The 24,540-nt window shown below is 39.3% G+C and overlaps 2 protein-coding genes across 4 annotated transcripts in view; one reads left to right on the top strand and one right to left on the bottom strand.

Annotated features, from left to right (window-relative positions):
* Nucleotides 1–2,766, bottom strand: part of cfap74 (cilia and flagella associated protein 74) — a 49,511-nt gene extending 46,745 nt beyond the window's left edge. For all 3 annotated transcript variants that reach the window (XM_010733974.3, XM_019276799.2, XM_019276798.2), the window contains exons 1-6: nt 2,653–2,766; nt 2,136–2,235; nt 1,927–2,008; nt 1,603–1,761; nt 601–699; nt 382–486 (exon numbers count right to left, since the gene is read on the bottom strand). In XM_010733974.3, coding sequence (XP_010732276.3) covers nt 382–486; nt 601–699; nt 1,603–1,761; nt 1,927–2,008; nt 2,136–2,223 — 533 coding nt within the window. In that variant the 5' untranslated portion in view covers nt 2,224–2,235; nt 2,653–2,766. The remainder of the gene's footprint in view (nt 1–381; nt 487–600; nt 700–1,602; nt 1,762–1,926; nt 2,009–2,135; nt 2,236–2,652) is intronic.
* A 1,633-nt stretch (nt 2,767–4,399) lies between these two features.
* On the top strand, nt 4,400–23,340 carry gabrd (gamma-aminobutyric acid type A receptor subunit delta). Its single transcript, XM_010733977.3, has 9 exons — nt 4,400–4,840; nt 14,319–14,434; nt 16,191–16,258; nt 17,510–17,730; nt 18,947–19,029; nt 19,183–19,320; nt 19,771–19,926; nt 21,129–21,340; nt 22,197–23,340. The coding sequence occupies exons 1-9, from the start codon at nt 4,773–4,775 to the stop codon at nt 22,518–22,520; spliced, it is 1,386 nt and encodes a 461-aa protein (XP_010732279.1). The 5' UTR covers nt 4,400–4,772; the 3' UTR covers nt 22,521–23,340.
* The last annotated feature ends 1,200 nt before the right edge of the window (nt 23,341–24,540 follow it).

The raw sequence follows: 24,540 nt of genomic DNA, 5'->3' as shown, positions 1-24,540 counted from the left end.
ACACACTAAAAAAACACAAGGGGCTGCACTAGTGTGGGCGTGTTGTTGAGATGCTGAAATACAATCCAGGAAGTCCAGTTTGACAAATAGATGCACAAGTCTCGAACACTGTTCAGCGGTTTGTAACATTCAAACAGGAAGTGTCTGATTGGTAAATACAGTGCTTTGTTTCCGGATGATGTCGCATTGCATTGCGGCAAAAGTTTATGTAGGTTTAACTTTTTTGCTGGATGCCTTTTTTTTCTGAGTCCTCTGTGTTTGCTCACCCAGTGTCACTGCAGTGGTCCCATTGAAATGAATGCGGGGGCTGCGTTCTTCACGCAGTGCTAATGCCTGTCAGAACAAGACCTTACTGTCAGACCTTTTTCCTCTCTGACTCACTCTTGTTGTTTTAGTTCAGTGTTGATGTGGCCCTCCAGCTCCTCCTCACTCTGCAACTTTTGACACAGATGCTTATGCTGGCCTCGCAAACGAATCACAGCCACACTAGAAAGTAGAAATAAACAAAGAGTGCAATACACAGGGGCTGGACGAAACAGAATCATCTCATATATGAACATAAAATACAGACGAGTACGTGTTTGTTACTTTTAAACTCACCTGTTATCTGCTGCTTTCTGTCGCTCTATCTCTTCTTCCAAGTTATCCCGATGCTCCACCAAACTTTCAATATTCTGACGACAGAGTTTAAGCTCTTCTCTGGAAAAAAGAAACACAAGAAAACAGAGACAAGTTCAAGCTGTGACAGAGAAACAAGCCACATCAAAGCCAATCAGAAGAAACATTTTCAGTGCAGTTACAGTGAAATGCGTTCAGCGCATCATACTAATAGGTGTCCCTGTGGCTATTGCAACAAAAGGAAGGAAGGAAGAAAGGTAATTATGTAGGCTAAAAAGGTAATCTATTGAAAAGCTGAGAGTGGACAAACACACTTCAACAGCTTTGCACAATGTTGTTTTGACAGTCTAATGGTGTGCAACAAAGCTATTTGTGACTGGGGGAACAGGCAGTCATAAAAAGAAAATCATGGCACATGATACAGTAAAAGCTGCAGATTGGTTAAAAGCCAGGTGTGCTTAGGTTCCATTAAAGTCTTGCTTGATCAGAGCACAGTACAGCTCCACTCTGACCTTTGATGTTTCGTGCTCAACGAAAATGGCATCCATTTGTGCCGGGGACTGTATCACAGTTCATCGGGTGCTTAATGGCTCGCAGTGCAGACAAATAAAAAAGAGGGAAGAAAAGTGAAGAGAGAGGACATTATGGGAAATGTTCTCTCTACAGCTGAAATGATTTCCTGCAAATTGCTGAATCAATTGGTACAGACATGATTGGCTCTGCGTGAAGAGGGCAAGAGGGGGAAGACGTTGAAAAGTTGAAGAACACAGAAACTGAAAAGATTGTGGGATTTTTGTGGGTTTACCGTGACCTGTGACAAAGATATATCTATATTTTTTGGCATTCTTACCAAAATAAAAAAACAAATGTAAGGTTTTCCATTAAGCGTACAGGCCTCAGTAGAGTCTATAAATGCACAGGGAACTCTTGCTGGGTTAAGGAGCTACTGTGGGTCTAGAGGTATATCGCTTGCCAGATCCAGACCTGGCTTTCAGCATGTCATGCTCCTTCTGTTGGTAAAAGCAGTCCAGCTGGTCCAGGTTTCGTCTCAGCTTGAACATCCGTGCTGTCGCGGCACAAGTCCTCTTCTTACCACTGTCTGCCGCAACCTCTACGTCACGATCACCATCAGCATCGTCCTCTCTTTGGACACATGAAAATGACATTCAGAACTATTCATTGCGTATATATTAAAATTACAGAGAAAACAAAATTCGTCGAAAGAGCTGACACGCTGTCACAGTGACTTGATGTTCTCAATACTATGTTTGTATTTCATTGTTTAAATATGAAAGCATAAAAACCCACTCAGACAACTCTTCTAACCACTCCAGATCAGGAGGAAGGGCTGGTTCATCATCGTTCAAGGTCTCCTGGCGTGAAGCATCTCCTGAAATATATATCACCAATGAAGTGAGGATATTTTACCACACGCTAAAATAGACAGTATGTGTATATGTCTAATTATGAAGTACAGAGAAGAAGGTGTGGTGGCAGTAACAGGAGCTGTCAATCACCTTCACTGTCCTCATCAGGGCTGAGGTGCTGCTGTCCTGGCCTGTCTGACGCCACACCAGGTGGACTTTCCCTTTCTTCGTCGTCCATTTCACCCTTTTTCTGAATAAAACAGGGACATACTGTCAGATATACCTATATAATAGGTCATATGCAGTTTAACGTGACATTGCTTCGTTAACTGTTCGAAGGCAGCTGTTTCATTCGGCGAGCAGACCGTTAATTCATTAACGTACTTGATACTTGTCTCATTAATAAAAGTTAAAATGTTGTTTTGTGAATTATGAGTTACATGTATTAAGAATTGACGGCTCTTGGTGATGTTAAGCCGTAGTTTTGACGCGTGTGACATTGTCCGTATGTCAGGTAATATTCAATAAACAGACTCCTGAAGTGTGTCGTTTACTCGACAGGCGCCAGCCTGGAAAGCTAAAGCAACTAATACTAACACAAATAATGTGAATAAATATAGGCTGTATTACAATTGAGAACTTCATTTCACAAACATTAAGCCGTTACCTCGCTTCACTAGGCTTTCCTTCCCTTGGAAAATATCTTCTTAAAAAACACTTTCTCCAAACGGCAGAAGTTAGTCCGCCATGTTTGTTAGTGTTTCCATGGAGACGGGACGCAGAGGGCGTGGCCTTTACTACCTGAATCCCATTTTAAAATAAGAAAGTCAATTAAAAGCATTTATAGTATTGAATTAATAACGCAGACACAGAAACAATAATCTTTTATGACTTTCTAACTGTTGTCAGTATAATTTCCTTCACCCACACTGGCTTTTTTGTTTGGACTGATATATCAGTCAAGCTCAGCAGAAAGATAAACCTGTGGGTTAGACATAATCCTTTGTCAAGCATGCACAATACCATATGGAATACATTAATTTGTATTTCATCATTTGCATTGGCGCAGAGGGCTTTTTACTGGAAAGATTCTCTTTTATTTCAAATAATAAAGCTTTCTTTCACTTCACGGACTGTTGAAATACTCCCCAGAAGACGAGGAATGAGAGTGTCCTACTATAAAACATAGAAATCTTGTGATACTGGGATATTTTCACCCTGGGACACTGAATAAATAAATATTATGAGTGTGACTATGTGTGATGTGGGATATGGGGCAGGTTTTGTTGGAGAGATAAAGATAGAGCAAAAATAACTGAGGGAAACAAAGACTCTGGCTGACAGAATGAATCAACAGGAGGCAAACAGAGTGAGCAGAGAGAGATGGAGAAAGAAAATACATGAGGGTGAGGAGGAAAAAAAGAGAAGTAGCTTGAATTGGAGAGACATGTAGAATACAATCTCATGCAGTGCACTATAGCATGTTTGCCTGGTATATCTTTGAATTTGCAGTGCAAAACCAAGTGGAAGGTCCAGTGGGAGAATTTGAATCTATAGCCACTGACTCCGGGCCTGTCTCTGATCCCCAGGGTGAGGAAGGAGAAACCAGAGCAAGCGCACTGCTGCAACTATAGACACTGAGCTACTCTTCCTACAACATATAAAAGAGGTTATGTTTAATGAGGGGAAAATAAAAGTCTGCACATTGTGGCAGAATGAAGGAAAAATCCTATATTTGATTGTTTAATCAAACTGAGAAAAGAGATTATACCCATATAATACGTCTATAATATAGCTTAATAATAATTAAAGTGGGGTGTTTATGACTCCTGTACATTTAGAACCGTGTTGTTTGTGGTTCATAATCTGTTAATGCTTCTTGTGTGCAAGCATATATTAAACATGAGGTGTTACAGTGGGTATAGACAAAATAATGTGAACTCACAGAAGGTCCCAAACGTAATAGTAAAGTGAATGCAGTTAATCATCTGACAGCTGACAATATTAATCTATTAGAGAATATATAGCTGACTGTATGATGCCATGAAAGAACTTGACTCAGTGGAAACAACCTTTTTTTCTTTTTTTAATAGAGAAAGGTCCCCTACACCAACTCAAGAACTTCTGGGTGCCCCTACCCTCTTTGGGCCCCACTTAGTCCCTGTGCTGTTTGTCCCTTTAGACTAGAGTGAGATACAACTTTATCTGAGGCTGTAATTATCTAATGGAGATGATTCAAATGTGTGAAACATTACATAATATACAACCTATAAGTCCTATGTTCGTGACATGTCTTCCTGCCGCCCCCCCACCCCGCCTTCCCTGGCCAGATTGAATCTGACGTTTAGAGGCCAAGCAAAGGAGGGATCGACAGATTAGTGAGACACACACACTCTCTCTCCATCTCACTACATCTCCCTCCCTCCCTTTCTCTCTCTCTCTCTCTGTTGCTGGAGGACAGGCGGCGGCGGCAGCAGCGGTGGATCGGCTCGTTATCTTTGCGCTCGGACGGGGAGTTTTGCTTCTTCTCGGTGCGCTCTTTTCCTGTGCGCTCCTCCTGGACGCGGAGGGATTGGGGAGGGGGACTGATCATGGGGTCACCATCACCATCATCTTCAGCATCATCAGCATCATCAGCACCGCACTTTACTTTCTTCTCGGCAGCGCCGGATCACGACGTGAACGCACTAAAATAAAAAAAACTCCGTGGCTTTGTCGTCGCTTTCCATTCCGGGAAACTTTTCTTTTCTCCCTCATCGTTTCTTTTTGTATCATAACGCGTGTGGAATGGAGGTCCCAACTTTCCTGCTGTCGAGTCTTGCTCTGCTCTTCGTTGGAGGGGATATTTTCACCAGGTGAGATCAGCTTTGCTTTTATACTTCTTGCAGGTGTCACTATGTCGCTCGTAAGTGCGGAGCGCTCCAAAAACCCATAAAGGCCTATCGGTGAATAAAAAGTTGGATGAACCATAAACTATGAGTGTGATCAGAAAAGCCAAACAACCAGTGAAAACAGGCCTATGGATTAAGCTATATCACGACAGCATTGCCTCACCATACCTCTTCATGAAAAATCACCAATGAATCAATAACCAGTATCACCCTATATCAATTATACTTAAAGATAAACGTTAATTAAAGCTAAAATATTGCCAGTTGTCAGTTTGATCCTCCTCCTTCCATCTACTTTACTCATTAATATTAATGCACAGCATGCTTAAAGCTAAATAAACTCAGGTTTTATGCGGCTTTGCCCTCTACATCCTTTTAAAAACACTTCTCTACACCTACAAGCTGAAGTCTGCTTTCTCCTCTGCTTTACCTCCAGGCACATGAACCTGCTGACACTATTTGCATAATGCATATGCATAGAAAGATTGTGTGTTTTTATTTATTTATTTATTTTATGGAGATGAATGCGAAGTGAGGTTGAGTGGGTGCATTTATGTGTAGCTGATAATGTCACCCACCTCCAGGCCTGTTCGATGAGGGTCAGATATCACATGGTGCCATGATGCACATGGAATTAGAGGGGGAGCTCTTTACAGGACTAATGCAGTCAATTTAAACAGAGCAGCCCCCCCTCTGCTATATAACCAACAACGCAGATGTCCAGTTTGGCCAGTTTGTCACAGATGGACAGCAGCCAGGATAAACTGTATTCGGCTCATCACAGCTACTGTTTATTGCATATTTTTTTGCTAAAATTAGTCTTTATATTAACTAATCATATTCATCTGTGGACCGGAATGGAGGTGATTTTGAGATTTGCATGTAATGAAAAACTGATCCTCTTGAGCGAAGAAACCTTTAAACCCAGTGCCATTTAAAGTGATTTTACACAGTCCTCACATTGGATTTTAATCCAACCATGACCTCTGACTGTCAGTATTCTCTGGATTATAAATGACCCTCTTAAATGGATTTCTTGAATAAAAAACCCTATGCTTTTGTGAGGTGGGTAAAACCAAGTGCATCTAAGCCAGATGGTGAGTTTAAGTGCTTTCAAACGTTTCAATAAAGGCCTGCAGCACATTCACCTGTGTGTCAAAACGCCCCCGTACTCTTGTCCATCCAATTCTTAGGATAACCACAGTTGACTACTGAGCCCCAATCTCCTCAGAGCTCATATGCTGTCATGTGCCACCAGTGAAAAGGGCAAAGGGTGACGCTGCTAAAGCTTTGGGGGGAAATTTGGGCAAATCCTGTCCATTGTCCCTCTTGGCTGTTCACCAGCAGAGGGAGTAATAGCTATTGTAATTGGATTTTCTTGCCTCTAGTCACTGCTGTTATTATTATTTTGTTCTCAGTACAATGCAGAGTGTAGGCTTTTTCTTGCACCCTTATTATGTGTCAGCTCTCTCTTTTTCTCTCCCTCTCCCTCTCTCTCGTACACACACACACATTGCTGTTTTGCCTTTGGCGGTTGAAAGTTGCAAACCACTTCCTTTCCTCGCCCTCCTCCTGAAGAGATTAACTCTGGTTCTCTTTTTAGCTCCTCGTTTATCCATTTCACAAAAGTTGCTTAGCTAAGTTATGCCTCGCCAGCTTTGGTGTGGCGTCAATTTCACATCTTTTTTTTTTCTTTCAGTTTTTACAGCTGAAGTGTCACTTACCCTTCACTTCACCAAACACACTGCATCTAATTGATAGTGTAATATGTGCAACAGAGACATCAAGGACTGGGATATGAAATACTGTAGCCTAGAAAAGGATAGCAGAATGTTAAGATTATAGAGCATACCAACACAGTACGGACTGGTCTTAGTTGCGGATGTTTCTAAATAATCTCATTGGTTGTTCTGACCTGAGTGGATAAGAGTGAAGGTAGAATGATAAAATGATTGAGGCCTACACTAGATAATAAACAATAAGGCTGGTGATTTTTCTCATTGTCCGATATATACACAATCCTGGTGCTGTAAATACTAAATCAGCACACCAAATGTGTATTATTCCACCACTTAAACCAGTCCCCAGTGAATGCATTTACTCTTTACTTTGAGTTACATTTTATAAAAACTACAGTGCCCAGCTGTCTTAGGGAATCTTTTAAAAATGGAATTGTATGTATTGACCTGCTTCTAAAGTTTTATGTCTTCAGCAGGAAACAATGGGCTCAGAGTTTAGAGCCAAAGACAGAATAAGGAGGTCAGAGAGTACTGAGAGAGAAAATCACAGGTGTAACCAAAGATATTAACAGTTGCTCTGTTTATTTACTGTAGGTACAGATGTCAAATTACACCGGCATATTTTCTTTTATAGCATGTCAAAATGTCTGCTGTGGCTGGGCATGACATTACATTACATGACAGTAAATAAAATCACTAAATTCTGCAATGATTCGTTGACTAATTGATCAGTTGATTGACAGAAACACAATCGCCAACCATCACGACAAACAAATGAATGATGAAGTTATTTTTTATGCAGAAATGGCAGAAAATGCAATGTTGCATTGTTGTCTGATGAATCTAGAAAACAATCTGCAGCCTTTAACAATCTTGTGGTTTGCAGTGGTAAACATTAATTGTGATGCAGCTGCAGGAGATGTTACTTACAATTTATTCAGCTTTGACTGCATCAGATGATTCCACAGTGAAGCTGCTCTCTGGTCGACAAAGGTAAGAACAGGGATGTAGGTGTGAATAAATCAGCACTCACATATCCTGCATGGAGTTAAACATCATTTGACCATGATGATGATGACACAGTTTTGTTGATGAAGGGGACTCTCAGGATTTGACTCTTTTAAGATGAGCCTTAGGATTGTGGATCAGAGTTGTTACCATCACCTGTCAGGAAGTGGAAAGAAGCAACTAGCAGTATCTGATAAGTCATATCTAAAGCTAATTCAGCAACATGAGACAGAAAAATTATAATCTTGGATTAAACTGAGATACTGATGAAGTCCAAAATAACTTCAAACAACTACAGCTCCCATGATACTTAACATTGTCATGCAGCAACTGATTTACTGAAAGTAGTTTCTTGTAGAATATATTCATTATTTCAGGTAATATTATGCTCACATGATGCATTTCTAAATAGATTTATATTTAATAAAAATGACCAGGTGCTATCATAGTCCACAAAAGGAGTGTTGGTTGTTTTTTTGTTTTTTTTGGGACTCTCTGCCAAATATAATAAAATAAATTACAAAATATAAATGTATCATAATCTATAATCTAACAGTACATGTCTATTAATCTCATAATATAGACAGAAAAGCTGAGCAATATGTTTAAACTACTCAGACAGACAGACAGGAGGAGGTTGGACTGTAGACATTTTGTTTTATGTGCACACATAAAGAGATACGTCCAAACCTGGACATATTATTGTTTAACAGGATGTGATGCATTGTGATGGAACAAATCCCAGCCTTTTATGATCTTTCTGCCCTGTCACACTTGTCCTTAAACCTGCAGTGAAGTGGCACAGTGCTCCTAACTAATCTGTATAAGAGGCTGAGTCAGCGGATAAATCCCTCCTACTGCCCAGAGAGCACATTTCCCAATAACACAGTGATTTGATCATGTTCCTCTAGCTGCATGAACTGGCTCTTAAGCTTGACTTTGCTCTGGCAGCGAGGTGAGCTGGTGCAGGGACACTTCAGTGCTTTTCACTAAAAGCTTCCTACTCAATTTAAGGTGACACACCACATCTAATCTATGAATCTATGCTCACAAACATTCACACTTTGTACAACAAATAATAATAATACCTAACAACTGAAAACATACACTATATTTGTGATATTCTACCATTTAATGTATATTTGATTTATTAAATTATTAATGTGACTAATTTTAGCCCAACAATAAATAGATGCAGTATTTCCCTGTCAGAACTGAATTCCTGTAAGTGGCTCAGACACAGTATTCAAACCTCAATGTCTGTTAATATAATTAAAAAAAAAATCTAAATCCAAATCAACATCCAAGACATTTAGAGTGCAGAATTTAATTGCTTACTAAATAAAATATCAAACTCATCCAACGTCTTCAAGGTCAGTTAAAAAAACCTCCAATGTTTTTACTTTACAATACGATATGGTATACGAAAGGAAAGCAGCATAGTGGATGCTCACATTTCAAAAGCTGGCAACACAAAATGTTTTGCTGTTCTTTAAATTACATAAAAGTTATTTGCCATTTATTCCCTGAAGTAGAGCTCCACAATTAACCACTGGCATAACAGCTGCAGGACCTGTCATGTTCTCTGATACTGAATAAGAAGAAAGTCACACATTATATTGTACAATATGATAACAGAGCAACTCTAAATTTGATTCTCTTCACATGCTGTGAACAGATGACTCTGCAGAACAGTCCATCATGATACTGAAAGTAAGCATCACATGTATCTGCTTAGTTTAGCTTAGATGCTTGCGCTGTACATCCAGTGAGGAAAGCTATTCAAGGACAAATGTCACCTTATTAAAATGTTGAGAAGCAGAGGACAATCACTGACCTGAACGTTAGCCCTGCAGCATTTTCCACAGTGATGAGGAGGAAGCTGCTCTACTGTAACTTTTCTCCAGCGGCAGCTCTAAGCTGCAGCGTTTGGTTATCCCAAACTGTGGATCACTGTGTATTTATCAGTTTAGAACAGAGGCCTTGTGTTTAGAGACACCATCATATAACTACAGGATCAGGGACCCTGTCGAAGTGTCCTTGAGCAAGACGCTCTGAGCTTTTGATCTAGGTCTAAAAGACGTGTCCTACAAGAAAAAGCCTAGGATGTCAATCAGCATTAATACAAGAGTTCATTTGATCTGTTGTGTGATGACAGGAGGAGTTTCAGATATCCACTGTAAACGTTTCACAGAGCAGAGAAGAGAAGAATAAGTTCTTCCCAGGATCTTGAAGTGTCTTTTTAAGTCTCACTCTGTCAATTCTAACCCATTTGCCTTGATGCTTATATAATGGAGGATGCGGGAAAGATTGGAAATAAATAAAAATGTTGTGAAATGTAAAATTCATTTGGCAGACGGTTTTATCCAGAGCAACTTACAAAAAGTGCATTCAAGCCACGTAGGAGTAAGATCATCCAAAATTTGAAGTGCGTTCCTTCTAAACCAACAACTAAAAGCATGTTCAGTGCTACACTACAAGTGCAAGTACAAGTTTTTAAATGAGATCAAATGAAATGCTAGAGAGGGTTGTTGAGATGTCGTCTGTGGTGGAAGATGAACAGCCACTCTGCTATCGTGGCTTCAGCTCATTTCACCAGTGTGGAGCATTGAACAAGAGGTCTTAGTAAGCCCAGCAAGTTTTGAACTTTGGGAAGGTTCATCTGCAGAGTGTCTCATGGTAGATCCTCCAGCAAAGAGGCAGTTGCAGTAGTCCTGGCAGTAGACCCTCCGTGGTGAATGGCCCTATGCTGGGGTCAAGGAACTCAAGAACAAGGAGCCTCAAAATAGAGACATTAGGTATTAAAAGATAAATATAAAAGTAAAGTTGAATTAGTTTTCAATTAAAGTAACTGGATGTAAATAATTTAAACCATAAAGATTTAGTGAAATATGTTACTTCTGGGATGCACTTATTTAAGTGTTAAACTAAACATTAGCAGAGCACTAATGAAGACAGTAAAATGTGTTATGCTGAGTGAAACAATCTTACTCAGGACTACCTATTATTTATAGCTGCACTACTTGTTTATGTTTTATCATGATTTACCCACATGAATTTCAATACTGTTACAACGGCAATAAAACAAATTAAGCAGTGAGACACAGAGTGAGGATCAGGGGACTGGCTTTTTACTTGTGTTCAGGTAACCGGCAGTGTCAGTATATAAAACTAATTGGGCTTGTTAGTGTGTGCTGCACATTATGTTCCCGAAAAGACGCCATAAATTTGAGAGAGGCTACTGCTCTTTGTCTTTCCTCCTCTCCTCCATCGCCTCTCCCCATCTGTTTAATGTTAGCTCATAAACAGACGGGTGCAGATCCAGGCCCTTGGGAGAGACGTTCAATGAAAGTGAAATACAGAAGGAAGAGGAGCAAATACACACTCTCGACTATTTATCATGGATGGAGGGGTGAGAGAACAGAGATTCAAATGTTTGCTCAGAGCAAATATTATATATATAACAGTAATATGCTGTTTTCTTCCGAGTGCCGCATGCGAGCTGCTCTGTTTGGCTTTTTGTGATCATATAAATGCAAATTTCAGTTCAGGAAATCTAGAAATAAACACGTTGAATCTGATCTGCTCTTTAGAGAGAAGCAATAATCTGTGACATTTTGAATAAATGTCTATTTTGCTAGCTTTCAGCAATTATTGATAAAAAAAGGGAAGCTTTCAGGAGGAGAAGGATACAAGATTTAGATGGTCAATTAAAGCTTTCAGCGTCTGCTGCCTCTTTTGGATTTCTTTGGGGGCACAGGAAGTGACACGCTTCTTATGTGTTTCTAATAACACACGAACAGCTGTGTGTGTCAAAATTCATCAACAAGACATCCAAGAAATGTGATGTTGCCCTTCTGTGACATAAGGGGGCTAAAAAGTTACATTTCTGTATTCTGTAGCTGTAAATACAGTCTGTATTTGAGTAATACGTGACAATTATGGAAAGCTGCATAGAGGTAAAGTCAGGGTCAGGGATTGTAATACTATGGATAAAAAAATACTATAAAATCACAGCAAACCTGTTACTGTAGGCTCACGTTACAGCCAGAAAATCACTGAAAATTTATAGTAAGCTACAATATTTAGACTATCCCTATCAGACACACTGTCTCATCCGTTCATGCTGTTTGACCTTGATGTGTTAACAAATTTCATCAAGGAAAAGCTCTTTATTTCCAGATTTAGAAACTGACAATTAGTGGAGAACCAGTAGTGACATAGTGATTAATTAATTCACTCAGTGCTCCCATTTAGTTCAGACATGACAGTGACTGCCAGACTAAAAATACATGTACTGCTACAAAATGGATTCACCAAGGAAATGTTAATGGCATAACAGAAATACTTTTTTTTTTTTTTACTGTTTGTACGGAGAGGCGGATATTTTTTGTTACACACTGTTTTGTGGAGGTCAGTTTTCCATGTAGCTGTGCATGTAATAATGCTTCGCTCTCTAGGAAGTCGACTTTCTTCAAATGTCAGCCTTATTTCAAAGGTCACTGAGTGGCTTTTCATTGTTGGTCGATAATAGTGCCTTCGATCAAACCTCTGTATGGTCTGTTTCCCTATCACTGCCACCACCGGCCTTTGTGAATTTGAATGTCAGTGAAACCTTTAATTTTATCCTGTTTATTTGTTGCACGTCAGGCAACTCTGCTGTCTCAAACATTTGATTCTGTGCCACAGTCTGCATCGAAACACATTAATGAATAAAGCTCTGCCTGTACTGAATGACAGTATTATACTCAAAACCTTCACGTCCTTCATGATAGGGTGTAAGTAACTTGACTTTAACTCAAATACGTAAAGGTCCACACTGTATCTATGTTGTATCTGTATATCTGCATGGTATCTGTTTACAGGCTTGTTGTTTTAGAATGCAAAACTGCCACCTGGTGGTATCTGAGCTGTGCTGCTCTTGTAAAAGCCCACATTGAGGCAGATGCTGTCAGCATGGGCTCTGGCCCCTCTAGCAATCCCTGAGGGCTAAAGAGAGTCCTTTTATACCAGCGAATAGTTTTAATTTGACTATTATTCCCTTCCTGCGAGGTCAGAGGAATGAGAAAAGCATAAAGACTGCTTGAATAGAGGTGTCACAATCCCCAACTAGAGACAGCAGTGGATAAAAGCCTTAATAAATGGGATGTAGTCTAACAAGAATCTATTTTTCACTCAAATAAAAAGGTCCGGAGGCGCAGCATAATGTTCAGACTGAGCTGTGTGACATCTGAAACTAGACTGGTACACTTAGATCTGCTGTCAGCCTCCATGTGGACTAATGCACACTGCAGAGAGACAACTGAAGAGAAATATACCAACCAGGCTTTTACTAATGTGGCCTTTTTATGCTGATACGAGTACAGACGCAGGGATGCAGCTGATGGCTGGTATTTTGTGTTAATGCTCAGTGTCTTAGAATTTGATCATTTTCATACAAAGGTCCCTAACAAATGACAAGTCGTTTTTATGACAAATGATAACACTTATTACTCTTAATAATAATCTCATAATAAAATTCTTAATTTGATTTATTTGAGAATGCAATGATTATACTTACTATAACTTAGATAGATAGATATAAATACAGTGCTTTTATTAAAAACATAAAGTTCAAAATTGAAACAGGGTACAAATAAAAGGAACAAAGTGCCTGCTTTATCATTAAATTCATTTTGAAGCAGAATAATAACATTTCATATTGTTAAAAAATGTTCTAAGTTAGGGGACTTAATGGATTTTCCAAATTAAATAATAAATAATTCAAATACTTACTACAACTTATAATATGGGGTAGAGTATAGAACTGGAAAATCTTGTATTCTCTTATAACTTATTATTATATGATGTGTCTGATGATTTCAATATTCTTTCAGCTTTGGTCAGTTTTGTTTGGTCATATATATTGAGGACATCCACATCTACAAATAAAAATGTGATTAAATTGGTTTGTAACATTTTGTTATTTCAGAATAAATACTATCTACTATCTACGACTATGTGTGATATAAAATGGGGTTGCTTGTAGTGGCAAACCCACTGAGAGTCAATGTCTTTGCAGCATTTTAGCCTCTTATAGCTCATTGTTTTGGTTTAGTGATTGGTCCAATCTCACTGCTTCATTAGCCTCTTTTCCAGCAGACAGCCTTTTTTTGTTTTTGTTTGTTTTCTGTTTTGGACTAGAAAACTGTGATGAATCTACTGTACTCTTTCAGATAGTGACTATCTCATTGGTTTAGTGGAGCATTTAGCTGCTTAAGAGACAGATATTTTTCTCAGGCTTTGGTAAAGACCAAAACAAACACAATTTCAAATAAAAATTAATGTTGTTCTGCGTTTGATGGATGTATAAATAGGCAACTAGTTGTAGTAGTTTGCTATAACAACTTTTAGGTGGTAATAAATGATTATTGTGTTTACAGATGGTTCTAGTGTCCTCAAGTGGCCAAAAAAAAACAAGAATAAATTATACAACTTTAAAAGAGAAGGTGGAAACCCTTTTTAATTACAGCGACTTCTAATGACCCATTTTCCCCATTACTACAGGCAAACTAACACTGTCTCACATTTACAGGTTTGTTTTTATCTGTTTATGTTTCTGACTGTATCTGAAGCTCTACCAGGCTTTCCTCTGGACACATGATGTAGCTAGGCGTCCGCTGAAGACTGCTGTATTTGCTGTTTCTCTCTTTTAGGGCCATGCTGAGTGACATTGGGGACTATGTAGGTACAGACATTCAAATATCCTGGTTACCTAATCTGGATGAGTTAATGAAGGGCTATGCCAGAAATTTTCGCCCTGGGATAGGAGGTGAGTATGAGATCTACTGCTCGTGGCGTTGGGTTGCATTTCACCCTCTCACATTTACAGCCATCCTTAGCATCACCCGTCCGAAGTTACAGCTACATGGATGTTTACATTTCATTTGCCAGTTCCATTATCCTGAGATGTTTTTTTTCTTTTTTTGTATGACAGTAGAACAAAGCTGTATTTACCTTATGTAAATACCTGCTTTGACTCTTTGGTAAGGTAAATCATTTTTAAGGACACAATAAAACATTAAGTTGAAGAGTAGCTTTGCTGAAAGGATTATGATTATTGAGGATGATGCCCTTCAAGGACAAGAGGGAGTTGGGTGGTGCAAACAATAAGCACCACTCTGGAGACTTTGCTAAGAATGGCTGCAAGATGTGAAACATCCAATGACCACAGCGATAGATTTCTCAATCTCACAGCTTAACTCAGCTGAGCAAAGGTGAAAATGTTGAGCAGAAACACCGCCATCATCACACACACACACACACACATACACACTGCCACACTGCGCTGTGCACTACACGCCTACACGGGCCATCATAACGCGACTGCATTCCTATTGATGTAACATTATAATGACCACTGAGGAATCATATCTGTTATTTAGAGTATTTCCCATCATTCAACGTGCAGTCTCATAGCCTTCAGTATTGAGTTTGTGTCATTAAGCATTAGATAAAAATAGAAATAAAATAGAAATATTCATGAATATTGCATCTTTAAAATGGAATTCACAAATATGACTTTGCAGTCACAATAAAGAAATCATTTCTTTGGAACATTTCTTACCAACCTTACCAAGAACATCTCTAAATGCACAAATTGATTTGTGTAAATGGAAAACCATATTTGTGAACCACATCAATTGCTTTAATAAAGAAATTTCTGAATTACATTGTATTTCAGAAAACATTTTTACATTACATTCATTAACATTACATTATATTCATTTTGCAGATGCTTTTACTGCACTGCTAAACTGCATGACTCTCAAACAAATAGCATGTTAAGTGCTACAATAAGAGGTTATGTTTTAAATAAGATATCACTGTCACGGTTTGGCTCAAGGGGAGGACCCAAATGCAGATGTAAAAGTAAAACAACAGAGAAAACTGGAGTATATACCATGTTATTGCATGAGGTGAGATCCTCCTGCTGTCCTTGGTGTACAATAAACATGCCATTATAAATCACCTCACACTATACGTTGAGTGTGTGGCCAATAGAATATGATTTTCTAGAAATTGTGAGGGGAAAGTGTTGAATGGTGGGGAATGGTAATTGATGATTCCTTAATGTTCAGTATAAATAGCTTTTTTGTTTTGCATCAGTGAGCTCCCCTGTAGTTTGTGCCCTCGAGCATCCGATCACAGAGGCACACTTCATGCTAATCATATGGCAAACTGTTGAGTGGAAATGCTACTGTGTGTGCGTGTGTGTGTGTGTGTGTGTGAACGTTGGCAGAAGCTCACTCTGTGCGAGTCCGTGAAAGCCCAGCGCTGTTTATGAATGCCCACAGTGTGATGTGCCACTTAGCATGGTTAAACTGGATAATGCTTAATCTCTATGCACTGTAGGAGTGTTTGAGACGTGGGAGGATGGTGGGTGGGACAGAAACAGATGGGTAATGGAGTGAAGATGGGAGGCTGATGGATTCAGAAAGAGCTGAGAAGGTGTGCGTGGATACGTGTGTGTGTCTGAACTGGGGAGGGGGCAGGTTTGCTTTCTTTTCTCACTTCTCCGCCCGCAGGTCCACCAGTGAACGTAGCCATGGCTATTGAGGTGGCCAGCATTGACCACATCTCTGAAGCCAACATGGTAAAGTATCTCCTTCCTGCCACAGTGAGATTCTCTATCATCACTCAACTTCACGATTGTGGCAAAGATCAAAGATTTTTTTTTACCATTTGCATAATCCTGATTTATCCCACTTGAGGGTTTGAAAGCACTCAGCGTGAACATGTGTGACACACTGGCTGAGTTGTTAAATAATGTGATACTTTCATGGATTTTGTACATTAAGAACCAAATCTAGAGGGAACGCTCACTTCATGTATGTGCCTAAGACTCTTTCCTTGCTTCAAATTCTACAAATAAGCATTCAAAGAAGCGTTTTGTTACAAACAAGAGATCAATAGAACGGACACAAATATACAGAAATAACACCAGAATAAGTATTTATAGAAGTTATATAACATGTACTGTTAAAACTAGAGCAGCTTTAGGGATATTTCTGAGAATATCTGCAACAGAGTATCTGTTTGATCTGAGATATTGACTTACTGGACTTACTTTACATTGTAGCTGTTGGAGTGACACATTTCAGGGTGTTTTCCCCTTCAATGATACAAAACATTAGAAGGGTAACAGATGTATGTCAGTGTTTTCCTTTAGAACTCTTTCATGTGCAGTGTCATTTAAGCTGTTAATGAAGTTCAGAGTTAATAAGAGAAATACATAGAAACTCTTACAAACTTAGTTTACATATTTCATTAATCTAACTTAAATTGGGCGTGATTGTTGAGACATATTTAAATAAAATAAAATGAAACCAATTTGTTCCCACCAAATTCCAGTAATTAAAGGGGTACTCCCAAGTTCTAGAGCCGCAAAAATAATAATAATAAATAATAAAATAATAAAATGTTTCCACAGGCCAAATAATACTAGGGCACAGAGTAGTTATCAGCCTCTACATACATCTGTAATATTGGACATTTGAAATTTTAGCATAGACCAAATAGGCTACATCCTATAAGCTAGGATGATACTGTTTATCCATGTATATTATGGCATTCATCAAATGCCAGACAAGGTGCTCTTATTTCCCCCACCAGTCTTTAATGTTCTCCCCACCCTGGATGGGACATGGATAAGATAACCCAAAAAACTTCAAGACTGATAAATAGAAAAGCAAATTGATAAATAAACATGCATTTGTGCATGCACACATACTGAGTTAGAGGTGCTGTAGATGTTCATTTTTTAAATGCATGTTCTTTCAGTGAAGTTTGTTTCCCCGTGCCCATGACTCAGCCTTTATGTTTGTGTGTGTGTTGTCCCTGGCAGGAATACACCATGACTGTGTTCCTGCGCCAGAGCTGGCGTGATGACCGCCTGTCCTACAATCACACCAACAAGACACTGGGGTTGGACAGTCGATTTGTGGACAAGCTGTGGCTGCCCGACACTTTCATCGTCAATGCCAAATCTGCTTGGTTCCACGATGTCACCGTGGAGAACAAGTTGATCCGCCTGCAGCCCAATGGAGTCATTCTATACAGCAGCCGGTATGAGCAAACAGATTATTGTCTTCACTAGTCAGAGACAGTCAGACTCTCAGCCAGTGAGACTCTTTATCTCTCCAGTTTGTATCTGCTCTGATGTTGTTGACCTTTTTATTCTATATGAACAGGTTCTTGCAAGTTTCAGATTACCCAAAACTCATGGCTTCAGAAACATCAGACATTTGGGGTCAAAGTCATCTTTTATTTATTGTCTTTGGGAATAGAAATGTCTCATGAACCATACCATGATCTGAGTGTTTACTCTCATAAACTAAAGGAATTTCTTATACGATCTGCTTATACATGGCTGTTACAAAGACATAAGGGAGGTAGTGGACTATGGCAAAGTGAAGATAAAGATAAAGTGGATCAAAATGAATCATCAAAAAAGCTAAATTAGGCGTTACTGTCAGTATGCCAGCGGAATCAATAACATTTTAAACAAAAGCAATTCTCCTGCCAAGATAAAAACTTGCCTTTCAGAACCTTAGTTTTCTTATCTGCAGCTTCTTTGCAAGATGACATTGTTTGCCAGTGCCTTCCTAAACTGCTACAAATGACTTAATATGAGGGTTTTGATAAGGGAAAGATCGTAGTCATGGTTAGAAGAAACCAACATTGACAGTTGGTAGGAGGCAGGATGCAAACATTGGTCTTGTTCCAACCTTCTTTGCAAGAGGTCACATATGTTGTTTTAAGCAGTTTTAGTTTAGTCTTGCTGCTCTCATTAGAATAATTTCAAGATGCATAAGGCAAAAACACTCCATGCTACCTGCCAGGAGCCAAGTAACAGACAGACAAGGTTAGCAATTAGCTAATGAACATAGTGGAGAATTTAGAAGCTATTAAAATCTTACTTGATGATAAGTAACTAGACACATTTGTTGCTAAAAAGTTGCTAATTAACTTTATGAGGTGCTTTGTTAGCATTGTGTTTACAGCTTACTAATTTAAATAGATCAATGTAGGTCAAAGGTTTTGGGGGTCTTTGTGCATCTTCCATCTCCTTCTTTTAAAAGTAACTCAGAATAACTACTCAGCTCCACTTTATCATCAGCTGACACAGTATCAGCTAACAATAGAAAACAGATGTCACTGGAAAGATACAGCTATTAGTAAAACATGTTGATCAGTTGAGTTTCCAATTATACATACTGGCTAAGAGGCAACTATAACGGTGTACATGAATTTTCGATTAACTGGGCAGTTTTGTTCCTAGAATCACTTCAACGGTGGCGTGTGATATGGACCTGACCAAGTACCCCATGGATGAACAAGAGTGTATGCTGGACCTGGAAAGCTGTAAGTTGGGTTTCATGTAACATTTCTTTCCACTTTCCACACAAAATTTTGCTTTCACTCGATGTGCTGTTAAGGAAGTAAAGTGACATCAAGACTACAACCTCCTCCATTCATCAGTGCTAAGATTATTATTATTATATTTCTTCATTCTAGATGGTTACTCCTCAGAGGATATTGTGTATCACTGGTCAGAAAGCCAGAGACACATCCACGGCCTGGACAAATTGGAGCTCTCCCAGTTCACCATCACAGACTATCGGTTTGTCACTGAGATGATGAACTTTAAATCCGGTGAGAATCCATCTTGTTTTCGTCTGTTTTCTTCAGATGTCAAGGTCAGTGGCAGTAGAAAGTTTGAAAGCCCCTTACATGTTTCTTGAGTGTTTTATGCATCATGTACTCTTTTTAGTTTTTGGCTTTCTTCTTGTGTTGGAAATCTCTACAGATTCCTTTTGAAGTCAGTTTTTTTTAACTTTAGGCACATGGGGTTATATTCTATGCATAGAAGGAATGGATCAAGTCAGGCTTGCTGCTGAGCCAGGCAGGAGGTTTAGGAAATGATAGGACTTTCTGGGATGCAAGATTAGTTTATATCTTATGTCTTTGCCACCAGGGGCACAAGTGAGCAGACAGACGTTCTATGATATCAGTGTCTGTGCAGAACAATTGGATATTTTCATAATGGATAATTAGCTTCTTCAGCAAAGCAATTAAACCCAGTGTCTGTTTTCTGTTTCCCAGCGGGACGATTTCCAAGGCTCAGTCTTCGCTTCCAGCTGAGGCGTAATCGAGGAGTATACATCATCCAGTCATACATGCCTTCAATATTACTGGTTGCCATGTCCTGGGTGTCCTTCTGGATCAGTCAATCGGCAGTCCCTGCTCGTGTATCCTTAGGTTGGTATTACCTTAAATCAAAGTTGGTGTTTATTCATCTATAGAAAGGTTATTCTATCTAAGTATTGTGTTTTCTTGTGGTTAGAGCGTAGCTTGCTGAGGCAGCTGTTGATCTTCTAGTAACACACAGTGTATCGTCTGTAGATCTGTTGATCCACATATTTGATTTGGCATAGTCTTTTTATGCTGGATGCCCTTCCTGATGCAGTTTTCCCCATTTATCTGGCCTTGGGACCGGCAATTAGGAATGCACTGGCTTGTGTATCCCCAGTGACAAGGGGACGGCTCAACCACCTGAGCCACAGTCGCCCGACTAGAGAAAAGCTCATTAAATGTCCAAAATGGAAATGGTTCATCCTCTAAGGAGCATGAAATGCTCAGCAGATTTATTGGCAATATACCCATTAGACAGTTCTATTTGATGTGTTGAAGTGGAACTTTTGGCTTGACATCTGGCTAGATGTTATTGAGATTTATTGCTCTTGAGGAAAGTGTCTCCAAGGCTACTCTCAGCACAAACCATTAGCCAGCAAGTGCCATTCCCTTCCAGTATTATGAATATAATGTTTATTTTACTCCTAACCTGTGATAGTTGGTTATAATGATCATCATCATTATGAGTGGTTAGTGGATTCAGGTTTTATTATCCTGTCAAGAATAACATTTTGCTCAAAATGCCAAAAAAATGTTTTAACAATGGGCTGCTGAAACATAATGCTAACAAGACTGAGAGTCTAGAACCATGCTGACAGATCTCTGAGGCTGTACCAACACAAGTATGCTAAAATACACAGACATTGCTAACATGCTGATATTTTGAAGATAAAACTTAATAAAGATAGAACTTTTTGAAGATAAACTTTGCCATGCTCATCATTTTAGTTTAACACTCAACCTGAAGTACAGTGAAACTGAAGGAAATGTCATTAGTTCAAGTACAAGTATTTAGCTATAAGCCAAGTGTTAGACAAATCTAAATTTTGACCTCATGATGGCGCTAAATGAAGTCATCGATTTCAACAGTAATTACAACTGATCCTGGGAGAGACGTGAATGTCTACCAACTTTCATTGTAATCCATCCGTTAGTTGTTGAGATACAGACCAACAGACTGACATTGATATCCAATTAGCCATGCTGCTAACATAGCTTAGACCCCACAGAACCTTAATCCATACTTTGTGCCTGCATTCTTTCCACAGGGATCACGACTGTTCTCACCATGACCACGCTAATGGTAAGCGCCCGCTCCTCCCTGCCTCGAGCATCAGCCATCAAGGCATTAGATGTCTACTTCTGGATCTGCTATGTCTTTGTGTTCGCCGCACTCATTGAATACGCCTTCGCTCACTACAACGCTGACTACCGACTCAAAGAGAAGGCCAAGGTGAAGGCTAACAAGCTCAGCTCTGAGGTGAGGAAATGATTCCCATCATGTACTCCCATCAGAAGGTAACAATGTAGAGCTTCAGAGGGTTGTTGTAAATAATGACCATGCCTTTCAAACATAGACCTAGGCCAGGCTTCAGACCCTGTCAATGACAAGCATCCATCCCACTGACCTTCAGCAAGACAATGAGTCTCTATAGAGACAATTTCCCTTCGGGGAAGAATAGTGATTCTCATCATCCTGTCTGCTTCCATTGCTGTTGATGTACATCTTACCGTCTTGAATAGGATATGCTGACTTGAAGGTATTTTTTGTAAACTGAACATTTATATGAATTAAATATTAACCTAAAACTGGGCATGTGGTGACAGCAAAAGAAAGATGAGGGCAAAAATGTGAAAAGATGAGTGAAGTCAGTGAAATTGCATCTTACATCACAGTGATTGAAAATGTGGAGGCCCAGTATGCATTGTTGATGTGAGTAAAACTACAATGATTGCACTTTTGACATGTCTTGACATTAAAAAATGCACATATAAAAATGTGAAGTACTTCTGTGATAATGTAAAAGGAGTGCAATGTGCTCAGAGATAAGACAAGAAAAAAGGTTTTACTGTTGTATCGACTGGGATTTTTAATGAAGCAAATAATTCAAGATGTAATATTCTCATTGCAAAACATGCAGTTTGTCTTGCTCCTTCTGCATTTGTCTTTTCATATTCAGCAGTTATTAGCTGTTTTTCTGTATTCTACACAACTAGTCCACAAGGTGGCAGATGGGCTAACTGCACTTTTGCACAATATTTGATGCTAAATGACTCAAAACAGCCAAATAAGCTTCAGAGAGTGCTTACATGTCTTTCTCTCTGTCTCCCCGCAGTCCATTGTGAAGAATGGCAAACAGGCTATGGTTCTGTTCTCCCTGTCGGTCACTGGCATGAACCAGAGTGTGATGATTTCCAATCGCCCAGGGCGGACCCAGCGCTCCAGCAGTGAAATCCCTGGAGAGGGCGGCAGTGAGGAGGCTGAGCCAAGGAGGAGAAGGTCCAGGCAGACAGAGGAGACCAAGGAGGAGAAGAAGTGCTGTTCCAAGTGCGTCTGCAAGCCCATCGATGCCGACACCATTGACATCTATGCCAGGGCCGTGTTCCCTTTCACGTTCGCTGTTGTGAACGTGATCTACTGGGTGGCATACACCATGTGAGAAGGAGGGAGCAGGTCTTTGCGAGTGGCTGCCATCCAAGACTGTATATAAGAAACTGCTGGAGCTGTGCCACTTCAATGCTGGCAGACTGGTGCAGCTGAAGTATACTGTGCTGCAGGCCTGAAGTGAAGTGTTAGGGCCTGTGAATATGGAAATATGGTAATTAATGGAAGTAGTTATGAGTTTAAAAAGTGTTAAAAGGACTTCATATATTTAAATACAAATACAAAAATGTATTGTATAAAGGCGAGGGACTGTGTTGCCTGTTGGGGGTTTACATACACAGTGAATACAGTCACCAACTTGTCATCCTGTTATATGAACTTAACACAGGACAGTATGACAAATTATCCTGCTTAAATACCTGCAGTACTGACCACAAGCTCACGTCTTGCAAACACAAACAAGCATAGTTAGCTTAAGTCACTCAAAGCCACACTCTGGAGTGAACCGCCTGTTATCTTGAAAAGCAAAGCGCCGCCCAATCTAGAGGATAACAAGATGAGGTGTACTACTATTCTGCATGGCTGATAACTCTCTCACCCTCTCTTCCCGCCATCACCACCCCTTCTTATCCCCTCTCTCCTTTGGTCCTCCACCCATTTTTTTTTTTTCAATTCATTTTTTCGTTCAGGACGCCGTCTGGAGTGTCTTATCTCCCACTGCCAGTTCTGCCTGTTTCCTCATCATTAAAGGACTTCTTCCACTACCTGTGTGTGTCTCTCCCTCCTGGCTTCAAATGTTCATGAACCTAAAATCCAAGCTGGTTGTTGGGTGTGATTAAAAGTAAAATAAATGCTGAAATCCTTTCTGGAAGATGCAACTTTGTCTATGTATGATCTTGTTAAAACCATTCTAGCATCAGAGAATATTATTTCAACCAAAATGCTCAAAAAAGGCCCTGATTTGACAGACTATAAATAATTGACTTGTATGTCCGTGTGACAGAGGTCAAGAATTTTGCGCTATTAATAGAGACAGACTGTCTGTCCTTTGTCTGAACTTGAAAATTGATTTCAGGAAAGTTATGGATGAGAAAGCACTGCAGTGTCCCAGTTCAAAAATTGCCTCACTGCCTCTGTGATATACTACATCTTAAACAATCTACAAAAAATAAAATATCAATGTTTATTTGTTTTAAGAAGCTTAAAATGAATATAGTTAAATCTTTCTTATAGAGGAAACCTCATAAACCAGCTAAAATGTAGATTATTCATCCTCAGACAAACTGAGAACCCAACGGCTATCATCTATGATGATTTAGCCTCTGGAGGCAACAGCCAATGTTTCTGGGCTCCAGTGGTATCACCAGTGCATATCCACAAAATGGATAATGGATATCCAGGCCAAAACTTTCTCTGCAGTCCAATTAGCAACTTGAGAATGATGAAAAAGACACATTTTTTGCTAATGTATATAAACAGATATCTGTATATGTAACTTAAAAAAAATAAATAAAAAGCTTGATAATAACCGGTGAATTCCAATATTACTTCTAAGTCTGTGTACTACAGACTTCACTACAGACATTACTTCTATGTCTTTAGCCTTCACACAGACTCAAATATGATTGGTCAATACTTGACGACAAACAAAAAACATAAGGCTTTTGGTTTATAGAGACTAATCCTCAGAGGACCACAAAAGCAAATTTCATGTCAATCTTCCTGTCAGACTGTGATATTTCGTGTGTCCAAGGGGAATTTTTTTCTATTTTTTAGAAAAATAGTCAAAAGGTTAAGCATTAAGATTCTTTCAATGGGGCTATGAATATTCACAGTAAATATCATTGAGACCTGCTTAATTAACAAGATATTCGAAGGAAACGTCTGATGTGATAATGGAATTATAAAAGAGGTTGCGGGCTTAGCACTTTACCAGGATTCATCCTCTGTGGACAATGAATATCCAAATGAGAGCCTGATTGATTAGTCACCAGTTGAACATTTTAACAATTAAACATTGCAATAGACAAATTTAAAAGATATGTGTTTTTTTAACTGTAAAATGTCGAGTTCAG

Source organism: Larimichthys crocea, chromosome XV, assembly GCF_000972845.2.
Source record: "Larimichthys crocea isolate SSNF chromosome XV, L_crocea_2.0, whole genome shotgun sequence".
Taxonomy (NCBI): domain Eukaryota; kingdom Metazoa; phylum Chordata; class Actinopteri; family Sciaenidae; genus Larimichthys; species Larimichthys crocea.
The sequence above is the reverse complement of the archived record's forward strand: the minus strand, read 5'-3'. Positions and strand labels throughout refer to the sequence as shown.

Excerpts from the sequence above, each read along its gene's own strand:
- gabrd (XM_010733977.3), top strand. The coding sequence starts at position 4,773 with ATGGAGGTCCCAACTTTCCTGCTGTCGAGTCTTGCTCTGCTCTTCGTT. Across the intron at positions 16,259-17,509 it reads ACATCTCTGAAGCCAACATG|GAATACACCATGACTGTGTT; the intron begins GTAAAGTATCTC and ends TGTCCCTGGCAG. Across the intron at positions 19,927-21,128 it reads CCCTGCTCGTGTATCCTTAG|GGATCACGACTGTTCTCACC; the intron begins GTTGGTATTACC and ends TTCTTTCCACAG.